General features: G+C 33.8%; 2 protein-coding genes across 2 annotated transcripts; one reads left to right on the top strand and one right to left on the bottom strand.

Annotated features, from left to right (window-relative positions):
* Positions 1–561: 561 nt before the first annotated feature.
* Positions 562–4,298, bottom strand: LOC106715605 (presequence protease, mitochondrial). Its single transcript, XM_014508927.2, has 2 exons — positions 4,116–4,298; positions 562–3,748 (listed from the first exon to the last, which is right to left on the bottom strand). The coding sequence occupies exon 2, from the start codon at positions 3,727–3,729 to the stop codon at positions 688–690; it is 3,042 nt and encodes a 1,013-aa protein (XP_014364413.2). The 5' UTR covers positions 3,730–3,748; positions 4,116–4,298; the 3' UTR covers positions 562–687.
* A 365-nt stretch (positions 4,299–4,663) lies between these two features.
* On the top strand, positions 4,664–12,015 carry LOC106715558 (nucleolar GTP-binding protein 1). The gene is made up of 15 exons (XM_045682387.1): positions 4,664–4,813; positions 4,894–5,046; positions 5,370–5,491; positions 5,864–5,999; positions 6,169–6,270; positions 6,524–6,616; positions 6,818–6,967; positions 7,212–7,369; positions 7,685–7,826; positions 8,575–8,755; positions 9,650–9,759; positions 10,219–10,337; positions 10,659–10,792; positions 11,288–11,442; positions 11,780–12,015. Exons 1-15 carry the CDS (start codon positions 4,766–4,768, stop codon positions 11,933–11,935), a joined length of 1,959 nt encoding a protein of 652 aa, XP_045538343.1. The 5' UTR covers positions 4,664–4,765; the 3' UTR covers positions 11,936–12,015.
* The last annotated feature ends 2,731 nt before the right edge of the window (positions 12,016–14,746 follow it).

Here is a 14,746-nt window from a genome sequence, read left to right on the forward strand (position 1 = left end):
GTAATTCCTGGTAGGTAGGCTTTAATTACTTTAAAAGTAGGCAACGCATCTGCATTTGCGGATGTCTATGGGCAACGGTCGCCTCGCTATTTCGGCGTAAGGTGGCCGTTTGCTACATTTTGATATATATATAAAAAAAAAAATATTAAAGTAAGAACTTTAAAAGTATCACAATATTAATATAATGTATATGCAGTTATATAGCAGTGTTTGATTTTAATTTAGAATAACTAAAATTATTAACATGGTGAAGCAAATTTACAAATAAAAACAACTAATTATTACATTTAACTTTATTTTTAAACAGTCTTAACATTTTTTATTGAACAAATATTAATGATAACAAAATACACCAAAACATAAACTATTTAATTAATATAACGAGTATAGTAACACTCTATGAAATGCCAAAACTAAAGCAAATTGTTAAAGTAAACTGGAATTCACATATTTATATTTGAAATATCTATTAATTTCTAATTAGACTTTGAGAAAATCATTTTTTTTTTCAACAAATGCAAAAATCTCATGTTTTTTTTTTTCAAATAATAATAACTATTTTAAGATAATAAATTATAAAATTAGTATTTTAAATTGTTGACCTTTCTCAACTAACAACTACAGAATAAACAATATACAATTCTAAGTACTGCATTCTAAGTGCCATAAACTTGCAGAAATAAAAGTCTACTGCTGAGGTCCACTTATCTTCTTCCAAAATTCACCATCCTTCTGTATTTCTTGTGATGCACCTTCGCCAATAACACATTTTCCTGCCCATTTTTCAGGTGCTAAATATTTATGGCACACTTCTATCAGATCTTCTTTTGTGACTGCAAGCACTCTGTCTCGTTGGGTTTGCCAAATATCAAATGATAAACCATACAGAAACAAGTCAATGCCTTTCATGTACTCGGCTACAGGTTGATCCATCTGCTGCAATATTGAAAGTTTAGCTTCGAAAAGGTTTTGTTCATCCAAAAGACTTGTGTTATTTTTCATCCATGTTGTAGTCTCATCAAACACATCTAATGTTTTACGTGAATTGGGGTCTCTGTATGAATAGAAATTAAAAACACCATCTAGAGTTAAAGCTGCACCTCCCCCGTATGCTCCATTTTGTTCCCTGACAATGGGGTGAAGGTATTTAGATGTCAAGAACCTGGACAATACACGGAGTTTCGGATAATCTGGGTCAGTATAGGGCACTGTTTGAACAGCTTTTGCACAATAATTGATCGGTATATTCATAGATACATGAATACCTCGGTTTTGTTTTGGCATTTGTTTCGAATCAACCCAGTTAATGCGGTTAATATCTTTATTTTCCTCATTGTGAGTCAGACTTTTACAGAACTCATCGACACATTCTAATATATCAGCATTTGTATTAGAAAAATGGAAAGCTCCTCTTAGGTTATATCCATTTAAGGTTTGTTTTGAAACACTATCAACAATCTTTTGTATGTCATTGATTGTGTATTGTTTTTGTATGCTCTGCATGTTTATCACATGTTGTATTCCTAACAAATTCTCTTTGCATTCATCAACAGATGAAATTAAGGAGCGAGCAGATTGCATAGCATATGTATGACCATTGTCTATGATGCCACTTGTTAAAGATGAACAATAGTTGTTTAGAAGCATTTTCATTCTCTCCTCATTCTCAAAATTTGGTGTACTGAACACTTCAGACCAAATATTAAGCATTTTAGGTATGTTTTCATCGAGGCAGTGGCTCCCAATCAGCAAACCTTGTTCATACTGTCCATGCTGATCTATGTGTTCCGTTACATGAGTTATGAAACTCAGTCCAGATGTACTCTTGCTAACATATTTGTCAAAATCTCGAAAATTGTAAGATACTGTATCAAACTTGTCAATAACATATGTAAAGAATGGCAACAACCGCTGTTGCTCTTCATTTAAACTCTCTGTCCCTAGAACTCCTTTGAAATATATAACTCCATTTGTATTTGCCTCACAGAGCTGTAGAGGAATAGATCCAGACACTGTGTGCTTCAGGGGAGGGGCTGTTTTGGTAAGCGTTATCTCCTCTATTTTTAAACATGGCAAAACATCTAGGTTTTGTTGCTTTTTTTGTGCTTTTGAAAGTTCCAATCCATCTTCATAAACTTGTTTTCTATCTTCTTCAGATAATTCATTAACTTTTTTCTTTAATAATGCCTGTTCTGCAGAATTAAATAAGTCATCAAATTTGGGATCAGGTTGCATAGTCATGATAAGTTTATGTGTGTTACATATAAAGTATTTTTCTATCACAGCTTTAACGTAATGATGGTCTTTAAGGTTCACTTTAAGTTTTTCAAGCAACTTATTTACTTTTAAGGCATTCAAAATTGGCCCATTATGAATCCATAAAGGCATTATGTTGAAGAGTAAGTTAAGGCCAAATTTAGGTGATTGATGTTTAATAGCTAATTCAAATCCATGTAAAACACTTTCAATGTGATCCTGTTCAAAACCTTTTGTGAATATTCTGTGTATAGTTTCATATGCTATCTTTTCAATTGTTGCAAAGTCTTTTTGATCCACATCTCTAAGTCCTACAGCAAAGAGTGTATCTCGGATATGATTGTCATAACCGGTTAAAGAATTATAGCCACCAGATATGTTTTTCTCAATAAGACTCTTATAGAATGCTGAATTTGGACCAATTATCATCAGTTCAGAGAGTGCAGTGAGCATAAATGTCTCATATATATTGGTAATATCTGACATAACGTAACCAATTGCTATCTGATTTTGTTTATCTATTGGCCCACCATATTGATCCACTCTACAAGAAATTGATACCCTTTTTTCTTCTTTCCACCTTTCTTGTGGTGGTACAATCGTATTTTTAGGATCTAAGTACTCATACTGACTTAAATATGATTCGTTTAGAAATTTAAGGTTGGCTTCTAATGGAAAGTTGCCATATGAATAAATTCTTGCATTACTAGGATGATAGTGAGTAGCATGGAACTTTTTCAAATGACTATGAGTTAACTCCGGAATACATAAGGGATCACCTCCAGACACAAAACCGTAAGTGCCCAATGGTAATATTTGGTTAATAAATTTCTGACCAAATAAAGAGCTGGTTTCTGAGAAGGCACCCTTCATTTCATTGTAAACTACCCCCTTGAATACTAAATCGGAAGATTTGTTTTGTAAATCCGTGTGCTCCAATCTCCAACCTTCTTGTAAAAAGTCAAGTCTAGCTAAATTAGGCTTAAAAACTGCATCAAGATAAACTTTTTGGAGATTTCTATAATCAATTTCATTTTGCGAGGAAAACGGATAGAAAGTATAATCAGGGCCAGTCAGGGCATTCATAAATGTTGCTAGAGATCTGTTTAGCATTTTAAAAAAGGGATCCCTTACTGGATATTTCTCTGAACCACAAAGAACGGTGTGCTCTAATATGTGCGGTGTACCCATAGAGTCAAGTGGTGTGGTGCGAAAGCCCACAGAAAATACATTATTACTGTCATCTCTTTCCAAATGTAGGTATTCAGTTTTAGTCTTTTCATGTGTGAGAAAGTATGCTGTCATGTTATATTCCTTAATATGTTCAACTTCAGAGCAAATGAAGCCATGACTAACTTTTCCAGGCTGCAAAACTAATGATTCTTTTTTCTTTAGTATACTGCCACTATACTTTCTATTGGCCAGAAGTAGCCGATTCTGCACAATTCCAAGATGGTTGAGTCTTGAATACATATTGCTTGATATATTTTTCCTGCAATGTAACACACCACTCACTGTATAAGTAAATCAGAGTATCTATATGAGTTAAGCAACATTAATCACTTGGCATGTAAATCAGTACTGGAAATTGATACTCTTTTTTCTGTGTTTTTTGTTAAGACATTTATTAATTGTTCGTTTTACACTTGTTTGTTCTGAAGTTTATAGGAATAAAGGTTAATCGATTCGTCGATGAAATTCTGACGGGATTTACGTATTTAATACACGATAGATTTAGAAAGGGCAGCGAAATAATTTGAATCGCCGCAATAATTTCGCAAAAGCCGTAATATTGAAATTTTAACAATGCCGGACAACTAAGAAAAACAAAAGCGTAATGATGCAACATTTTTACTTACGGAAATCAAAAGCCGCTAGAACAGGTGATTAAGTATTTACTTTAAATAGTGCATACTGCAGATAAATTTTAAATCTATAAACTCTTCTGCCTGCGACAAAGTGAATTGGATTACAAAAAAGAAATTGAAATAGGAATTGGAAAATGATAAATTTCTGTCAAACAATGACATGTGCAGCAAAGGTACCGACTACCAAAGAGTAAATAAGTTTATTTAACTTTTACTTTTATTTAAATTTAATTTTTTTTATCCTGCTGTCAAATTATTTTATATAGTTTTGTGGGACTTTGTTCTAATCACAAGGCCAACAACATGTATTGTAAATAAATATATAAGACCAAATGTGAAAAGTGTAGAATTAAAAAAAAAACACTTTTTTTTTACCAGTTATTTTGCGCTTGGGCTTGTAATTTTTAATAACCGTATTACATTTAGAAATCAACTAACAAGCTTGTTACCAAACTCTTGCTTTTCAAGTTTCACTGGATACTCCCTAATAACGTTTTCCGTATTTACTTGCTCTTTGTTTTGTTTTGACATTGACATTGATGTTCGCCTTACGTCCTTTTTAATTTGCAGATCTACACGTGTTTACGTGTGGACTCTGCAAGACTTTATTTTAAACAAAAATAGGAATAAAATAGATCAAAATGAGTTTATATAACTTTAAAAAGATTGCTGTAGTTCCTACAGCCAAGGTGAGTGTAATAAAGCTTAAAGTAAAAAAAACCTCGAAACATATGGAAGATAACCTTAAATCTTTTTTAATTTTTTGTAGGACTTTATTGATATAATACTTTCAAAAACACAACGTAAAACGCCAACAGTTGTTCATAAACATTATAAAATAACACGTATACGTGCATTTTATATAAGAAAAGTAAAGTTCACACAACAAAATTTTCATGATCGACTATCAAGGATTATTCAGGTAAGTTTCCTTATCTTAAAGCAATTAAAAAACTCCACTCTTAATTTCTATATCCCTGTTACATTATTAAGTAAAAGTAACCTATAATACATTTGTTTTAAACATTTTTGGCCAATGTTTGTTATCTTATACCTTATGCCTATATCTATAAAGGTCATAATACTTTATTGCACAATAAAATGAAATACATGTTGCTTGTATGCTTTGTTTACAACAACATAACTCACGCCCGTCACCCAAAGGTGTAGGCAGAGACAGAGATTCTTTATTTAGTTTTTGAAATTCTTAAGTTTTGGAAATAAAAATGATTTTTCACATTTCAGGAATTTCCAAAACTTGATGATGTTCACCCATTTTATGCTGATCTAATGAATGTTCTCTATGACAAAGATCATTACAAACTTGGCTTGGGTCAGCTCAACACTGCACGACATCTTATTGATAAGTAAGACCCTTTTATTAATTTAAATTGGTTTTGTTTAAACACCAAATTATGTTTAGGAAAATTGTGAAACTAAATGTTTTGATAATCTAAAATAAGAGTAGCTAACTGGTTATGTGAAAATATGTATTTTACTAGAAATGTTTGTGAATTTACTAGTACTAGTCAATCTTGGATAGGAGAGAGTCATTGTCCAGTCTTGATGGACAACCTCCATTAGCAAGAAACTTGGGTTAGAGCAAAACATCTACAAGGAAAAATATTGCAATCCCTTGGACTCTTGTTTATCCAATTGCTATTGCAAAGCAAACTGAGTGAAAGATATTCAGTGATATTAACATTTGCTTAAATAAAGTGAAATTTACTATATTACAGTGTTGCAAAAGATTATGTGAGGTTGCTCAAATATGGAGACTCCCTGTACCGTTGCAAACAGCTCAAAAGAGCGGCCTTGGGTCGGATGGCAACTATCATGAAAAGACAGGGTGCCAATCTTACATACTTAGAACAGGTATAATATATTTTGAAGTTTTAGTTAAAAAAACCTAGTTTTAAATGGATTAAAGAAAATTAAAATGGGATTGCCTTATGTTATGATTTATTTGTTTGATTCTAAATTGAGGTTTAATTGAATAAGTTAAAAGTAAGTTTACTAACAATTGCTTTTTTCATTTGCTTAGGTCCGACAACACTTGGCGAGGTTGCCTTCAATAGACCCATATACAAGAACAATTATCATTTGTGGCTTCCCCAATGTTGGCAAATCCAGTTTTATTAACAAGGTATGATTTTTATTAAAACTTGAAAATGTTAAATTAACTTAATTTTCCTTTATCCCTGAATAAGTATCGGAAATGGATCATCAAACAAAAAGTGTTATATTTCTTAAGAAACATTGGCTTTTATCCATACAAGCTTTTGTTTATTAATTTTTTCAAGATTTTCGAGATTTTTTCTACTTGTAAAAATGTTCATTTTAACAATCAAAAATGTATGGATATACAAAATATGTATGGATTTATATAAAACTTTCAGATCACAAGAGCAGATGTAGAAGTACAACCGTACGCATTCACCACAAAGAGCTTGTATGTGGGGCACACCGACTACAAATATCTGAGATGGCAGGTTAGTTACAAAATTAAGATATTTTTTAATTTTTTTTTTAAATTACGTCAATCATTATAAGAAATATACACCCTTATAGCAGTAGACATGTGTAAATCAGTTCTGAACCTGATCAGATAGTGTTGAACCGTTGTGCCGCAGCTCAATAACTAAATTTGCAGTTTTTGTATTGATTTGGAATAATATCTGTACCATACACAGGTGATAGACACACCTGGAATCCTGGATCACCCGCTGGAGGAACGCAATGTGATAGAGATGCAGGCTGTGACTGCGCTTGCTCATCTGCGCGCAGCAGTGCTCTACTTCATAGACCCCTCCGAGCAATGTGGACATAACATAGAGGAACAGGTACACATATAGAAATCTATCTATCTATATATATAAAAGAAAGTCGTGTTAGTTACACCATTTATAACTCAAGAACGGCTGAATCAATTTGACTGAAAATTGGTAGGCAGGTAGCTTAGAACCAGGAAACGGACATAGGATAATTTTTACCCCGTTTTCTATTTTTTAAAGCTAGTAGTATATAAGAATTAGTCGTAAAATGTTTAATTATGAAAATACTAACCATAGTTATGTATATTTTCAGATATCACTGTTTGAAAGTATAAAGCCATTGTTCAGTAACAAGCCGCTGATTGTGGTGTTGAACAAGATGGACGTGGTGAAGCCGGAGGAGTTGCCAGAGGGCAAGAGGCAGCTCATCCAACAGCTGGAGGAGGTGTGCGCTAAAGGCAACTTGGTCAAGTAAGTTACGTTTTTTTTTATATTAAAACAGGCCAATGAGGAAGCAGCCGCTGAATTTGTCGAAATAGTGAAGCGACGCAATTGCAGGGGACGCACATAAAGAGGAAGTTTCCCCTTCCTATGCCTGTCCTCCTAATCCACTTCCCCTTCCTATCATTTCCTTATAAGAAAAGGGTGGGACAGGAACATGGACTATAATTAGGCCTCCGGCACCACACTTATCAGACGAAACGTGGAGTTACTCCCACTTCATACTTCTAACATCCATCTAAACATTTGCATTTATAATATTAGTAAGATTGTTTGTTATTGCAGCGTGGACTCAAACTCTGAGCTGCGCACTGTGCCGGTGATGCGCATGTCCACCATGACGGAGGAGGGTGTGCAGGAGGTGAAGATCGAGGCCTGCGAGCGTCTGCTCTCACACAGAGTCACCGAGAAGATGAGGACCAAGAAGGTCAGCTGGTGTACATATAGTTTTACGAAGATCTTATGTCAGTTATTGACATTGACAGATTTACAAGTTTTATGGGTTACCAGTGAGCAAAAGTTTCCTAAATTCATCCGTAAGTCATCCATGTTGGAACTCTAAATAATTAATCTGCAACTTATGAAACAGAATTTAGTATTAGCAATATTTGTATGGAATTTCAAAATTATTGGTTATATTAAATCATACAGTTGCCTCATTGGTTAAAATATGACGCTGTCAAAATGACATTGTTAGTTCACATATTTTCCGCCTGCCAAAAGATCCTAATGGAACTATACAGTAGTAAGATTTTTTACTCCGAAGTTTAGTTGATGGCACTGAACATATTAATCCATATCAAATTAACCAATCCAAATATGTTAATTGGTACTCACCAATCAGTCTGATCACTCGATCAGACTTATTTTTAGTTTACATGTAGTTAGGTAATTCAAATAGTTTTGGTTTGATTTATTTTTCAAAAAATAAATAATTTGGTAATACTTTAAATATTCTTTTTTTTCATCGTGACAGATTGAAATTATAGTTGTGGATATTATCAATTTTACATGGATGGATGGATGTTAGAAGGTATCTCTGGAACGGTTCAACGGATCTTGATGAAATTTAGATGTAGAACATAGTCTGTAAGAACACATATGCTACTAGTCAAGTATTTAATTCCGTGCGGACGAAGCCGCTGGCGACAGTATAGTATACAGTTGTATGTCAGGTGGACGGTATCCTGAACCGTCTGCACGTGGCGGTGCCAGCAGCACGCGACGGCAAAGCGCGGCCGCCGGTCATCCCGCCAGCAGCAGCAGCTCGTCTGCAGCAGCGCGCCAACAAGGAGAACAGGAAGCGCAAGCTCGAGAGAGAGATTGAACTTGAACAGGGAGATGACTACATCCTCGGTATGATATATACAACAGTGGTAGACGTCAGCAACAACAACAGTTGCACGAATTGTCTTCGCTCAGTGAAATACCACGACCACACAGAAGACAGACCTCAAGTGGAAGTAATTCCAAGTACAGTCTGATGAGTGTGGTACTGGAGGACTCATTTTAGTCCTCTTTCCCTTCCCACATCTTTTCTTATAAGGAAAGGATGGGAAGGGGAGATGGATTTGATGGAGGAGGTGATGCATAGGAAGGTTAAATATTCTCTTTTTGAACGTCTTCTTCTTCGTCGATTGAGGGTAGGCAACGCATCTACAATTGTGAATGTCTATGGGCAGCGGTCGCTTCGCTGTTTCGGCGAATTCATGTGGTCACTTACTTGTTTGTCAGTTTGTAATATAAAAAAAGAAATTCGTACTAGACAATTTGCAAATGCTTTTTATGTACAAATATGAATTCCCAGCTACTCACGATCCGCCATAGAATTTGAATCCTATTATACCCTAATAATTTTTTCTTGCTTGAAAGATACAAATAGCTGATGTATAGTCAAACTCGCGGTTGGTTCAGTTAGAATATATATATATATATATATATATATAAAACCTACTTATCGTGGGTTTCTGAGACTAAAATATCCGTTTAAAACATATCTCTGTGTTGTCAAAGATAATGCATGGGATGACGAGATGTTTTGTAAAGAAAGACATTTTGGGTTTAGAAATCGACGGTTTAACAGAAAATGAACAACTACAGTACAAAGAGGATTTTGTAACATTTTTTAAAGTTGACATGGGGGCGCTAGTGTGCTGTTATAATTTAGTTTAACTTGTGGCCATAGGTTTAGTGAACTCTAGTTAGACATTGTTCTATTTAATAATACTGTATATGATGTGAATGTTGCAGATCTGCAGAAGAACTATTCAGAGATCCCGGAGGAGGAGCGCCATGACCCCATCCCCGAGTTCTGGGAGGGACACAACATCGCAGACTACATCGACCCAGAAATATTCGACGTCAGTAACTTAGAACTCTATATACTTCTAGATCTGTATTTGAAACATGTCTGACAGCACTTATCTTACTAATATTATAAATACGAATATTTGGATGTATGTATATGGATGTTTGTTAGAAGGTATCTCCAGAACGGTTCAACAGATCTTGATGAAATTTGTCACAGATATAGAACATAATCTGGAAGAACACATAGACTACTTGTTAAGTTTTTTTTATAATTCCGCGCGGGCAGAGTCGCAGGCTACAGTTAGTCGATTCATATTGGTTAAATAACAATAAGCAAAATAGTTATTTTCAGCTGTACTTTTCTCTGTGCTTTAATTGTGACTTGATTTAAAATCTTGAGTTGAGTGATAAAAAAGTAGATGTTTATGGATCAAAAGATATTTTTGTAAATTCAACTACTAAATGTGGTATTTTTAACATCACAAATAAGATGGTGTGTCTTGTTGCAGAAACTTGCTGAGCTGGAGAAGGAGGAGGAGGTGCGTGAGGCTGGTGGAATGTACGCAGTGCCCAAGATAGAGCTGGACGAGACCATGCGAGAGATCAGACAGCTCGCCACACAGATACGGTATGTTATATATCAATGTATTTGAGTTGCTAATAACAAAATTTGTGTCTGTCTGTCTGTATGTCTCGTAAGGCCATGTTTCTTCCAGGTAATCTCCAGAATGGTTGGACCGTTTTTAATGGGGTTTGAAGGAAAGGTAGCTTGAATGAAAGATGTATACAGGAATACAGGATACTTTTTTTTAAATCCTGTGCTGATGAACCTGCATATATATATATATATTTATTTTGACTAATAGATATAAAATAAAACTGCTCATGTAATTTCATAGATTCTTTTTTGTAGTTTGCTTTAATCTGAAACGATATTAAATTGCAACAGCAACAAGAAGGCGATCCTGAAGGACGAGTCTCGTCTCACGAAGCAGTCGACGAAGCCGGTGATGCCGCGCACGAGTCGAGCTCGAGCAAGAGATCGCTCCACCACCAAGCTCCGGGACGAGATGGAGAAACTGGGTCTGTACATCTCACACTGACACATCACCTTGACCTGGTCATAGGTCTATTTTGTTGGAGGTCATTTAAGCACTTTTTCAACATTCTATGTATCAAGAAATTTGTTATTAGGATAAAGTTATCGGATCTATTTTTTAATTAAAAAAAAGGAATATTCTTTTTGTTTAAAAATATAGCATTTTCATCTTTCTTTATATATATTAGACTGTGCCAAATAAATCGATTATTTTTTTTTTTCGGTCCTATATCAAAATTTTGTTGTGACGAAAAAAAAAATTGTGTAAAAATTTGAGCCCTCTATCTTCGAAGATATTTATCGATTTACATTTTTTAATTTAAAAAAAGGAATATTCTTTTTGTTTAAAAATATAGCATTTTTCATCTTTCTTTATACATATTTTTATTAAGTCTAATACTAGTCTTTTTGGTTTTCTTTATATCAAGATATGGTGTTGCCAGTGTTATTTAATAATGGTTTATTTATGTAATTTACAGGTGTGGACATGTCAGAGACACGAGAGGCGCACTTCACACGCACTGTGTCGCGATCTCGTTCACGTTCACTTTCAGCTCCGGCGGCGAAACGCGCGCGCACAGACCGCACAGTGTCCCGACCACCTAGAGATACACAGGGTGTTAAAGATGTCGCCGTATGTATCAATTAAATACTCTAAAACTGTACTCAGTGTCCTTTATGAGTCCATTAATGATGTTTTTTAATGTATTTAAATGTAATCTCATACTAAAGTATGATAGTTATTGAGTTATCTTTCATTATTTTATCGTGGGTTTCTGAGACTGAATTTAAAAGATGTTGTCTATGTTTTAGCAAAGGTATTTTTTTTTGACGATATTTTTTATACAGAAATTTTGGTGTCACAAACCAACGGTTACTGTAACACTCATTATTTATAATTCGCGTTCATTTTGTATAAGAAATAATTACATTACACTAGTTATTTATGTTATATTTTTTGTATTTTACAGATGCAAAAGAGAGCAAAGAAGATGGCGCACGTGGCTATCGCCAAGAAGACGAAGAAGATGGGTCTGAAGGGGGAGGCGGATCGCTTCATCGGCACCAAGATGCCCAAACATCTGTTCGCAGGCAAACGTGGCGTTGGCAAAACCGACAGACGATAAACTATGTCTCTTGTTACATTACTTATGTATTCCGTTTATATTTCATTAAAGTTATTAAAAACACAAAAAGGAGGTTTCTTTATATATTTTGTGTTAATCAACATTTGTACAAACAGAATCAAAATGTTAAAACTCAACGGCTTTATAATTATTACAGTGTGTTATCTACTTTATTAAAGGAATAAAGTTTTATACAACTATATGTTTTCTTTACTTACTCAATGCCTGCGCCAGTTAACTATATATGTAAAGAAATTGGTATGTCTTTATGTTATATCGAAATTAAAAATTCATATTTCGTGTACCTGATGTATTTGCTTTACCTTTAACGAAAAACGATTTATTTTTAAGTTTTCTTTGTGTCTGAATGTTTGTCTGCAAGTCTGGGTTTATTTTAGGTAATCTCTGTAACTGCTGGACTGACTTTCACTGGGATATTTTTTCCTTTCTTTAATACTGCGCTGACAAAGTCGCGGGCGACTGCTAGTATTAAATTAAATAACAAATACATATGCGACTGTATTATGTATCTTTATAGAGTCAAAATAAAACACACAAATAGCAAAATGAATGGCACATTTATATTTAATTAATATTATTCATTTTTATAATTAGAGCTTTCTTGTTTTAATTATATCATTTTAAACTATGCATTTGAACAGTGGTGGCGCTAGTGTGGCGCCGAGGCCGGAACAGAAAAAAAAACAAAATCAACAAAATAAATTGCGAATAAAGCCTCGTTTTGTACACAATCTCCAGGATTAATGCAACGGAACAGAAAAAAATACCTTCGGTTTCTTAAAAATCTGAGCTTCAATATTGCGAATAAATTATGGGTTCATATTTCATATCGATATATTGTCATCTCGTACACATACGACGTACGCACAGACAACAAAACATTATAATTATCAAAAAAAAAAAACTTAAATTAAATTCTAGATGGAAGAGAAAGTCAACTAAAGCTAAACTAAAGAGTCGCAAGTGATTAAGTGGCCTAAGTACTAACATACGAATACTAAAAAAATATTTTGAACTTTTTTCCAATAAGAATTTTTTTAAAAAATTTAAAACGAAAATTACAAAGGGTGGGATTGATTTTGTTGTCAAACCCCCCCTTTTAGTCTCCGTAGACATCGATCGCAGACAACTTACTTCACTATATAATACACAGTCTCCGCGAACACAAACTAAATCAGGAAACAACTAGCAATATTGTACTTTACTCATAATCTAAGTGATTACTTATCTAGTACACATTGTAATTGTTTCTATATAGATTTTTAGATATAAATCTGTTGTCACTCGCTGACATTAATGTCATCTCATAAACACAAATTAATCATCAATTTAAAACACATTTCAAAATATGAATATATAATAAAATGTGCACCAAAATTGAGCTTTAAGTAAATTATATTTACAAAGTTAGCTTGCGTGTGTTGCCTTCATTAAAATAATATTATAAATCAAGTTAAATATATCAAAATATGGCAATAGAAAGCGCAGATTTTCAAATCGAAAGAATATAATCAAAATTGTCTTTTTTTGACAAAGAATTGAAAAAAAATTGTATCACCGCATGCGTTCCAAATTGTGAGATATTAGGCCAAAAAGCACCCGATTATTTTTTAAAACGTTTACCTCACATTTCGGAAAAAAATATATGGCGATATAATTTCATTTCATACATTCCAATATATTCTTTATAGAAATATTTCATGATGTGATTTTGTCATGGAAAATATATCATTTAATAAATACAAGTTCACAATCGAATATAAAATTACGTTGAACATAAAAAATATTTTGTCAAATTAACTTCATTGGGACAACATTTACTACACAAAAACTCAACTCATACATACAAAATCAATTCTCTGTTATTTTATTGTACATTTAAAAAAAACTTCAACATTTTCGTGTAGTAAACGTTGTGGAGGTCAATCACAGTTACATAAGTACTTCATCAAAACATCTATAACAAATAGCTACCAAATAAATGTATATATAAAAAATAAAATAAAAAATAAACTACGACCGAGCGTAGATTAAACTAAAAACGTCAAACCAATAAAGTTTCACTGGAGTTTTGGTACAAAGAGAACAAAAAAATAATATCCCTTAAGTACATTCTTAAGTTAGCAGCCATTTTGTTTGGTCGTTTTCTATAAATGCATGCATTTAATAAATAATATGGCCGCTCGCGACGAGCCCACGCATTTATAAAAAAAGCGCGACCGGAACGCAGCCTGACAAGTAAACCACACGATTCACGTCCTCACAACATTGTCCAAACTCCATACATGTCTTACTATAATGGATTGTATAGATAAATGACGTCATCTCGTGCTACAAGTTGTTTTTTGACCGGCAAATATTAATCGAGTCAATGTTTTGAAATCGTGAATCGTGCGGACAACTTAACCGTCACATTAGTTAACGCGTCCATTATTAAAAAATAAAAACTCGTATAAACGTTGAATGGACTTCTGACGTTAGAAGTCCATTTTCGAGGTTATTGTCGAGATTTGCCAGTGACAGTACACAACATTACGAAGGCGAGCGGTGTCGTCGGAGAAATGATATCCTCCAAAATGGACCTCGGGACTTACCTCTGCTTGTGGCAGCGAAACGAAACATTTCTAAATCGTAATTAAAAAATATCTTTTTCTTATATATCTATCAATTACACTATGATACCTATACATAACTAGTTCTAGGCTAGTAATTTACAATTCCGTTCCGATTCTCCGTCAGCCCGAACTGGGCATATACAAAACTATGTCTACATCTAACAATATACACAAC

This window comes from Papilio machaon, chromosome 19 (genome assembly GCF_912999745.1).
Source record: "Papilio machaon chromosome 19, ilPapMach1.1, whole genome shotgun sequence".
In the NCBI taxonomy this organism is placed as follows: domain Eukaryota; kingdom Metazoa; phylum Arthropoda; class Insecta; order Lepidoptera; family Papilionidae; genus Papilio; species Papilio machaon.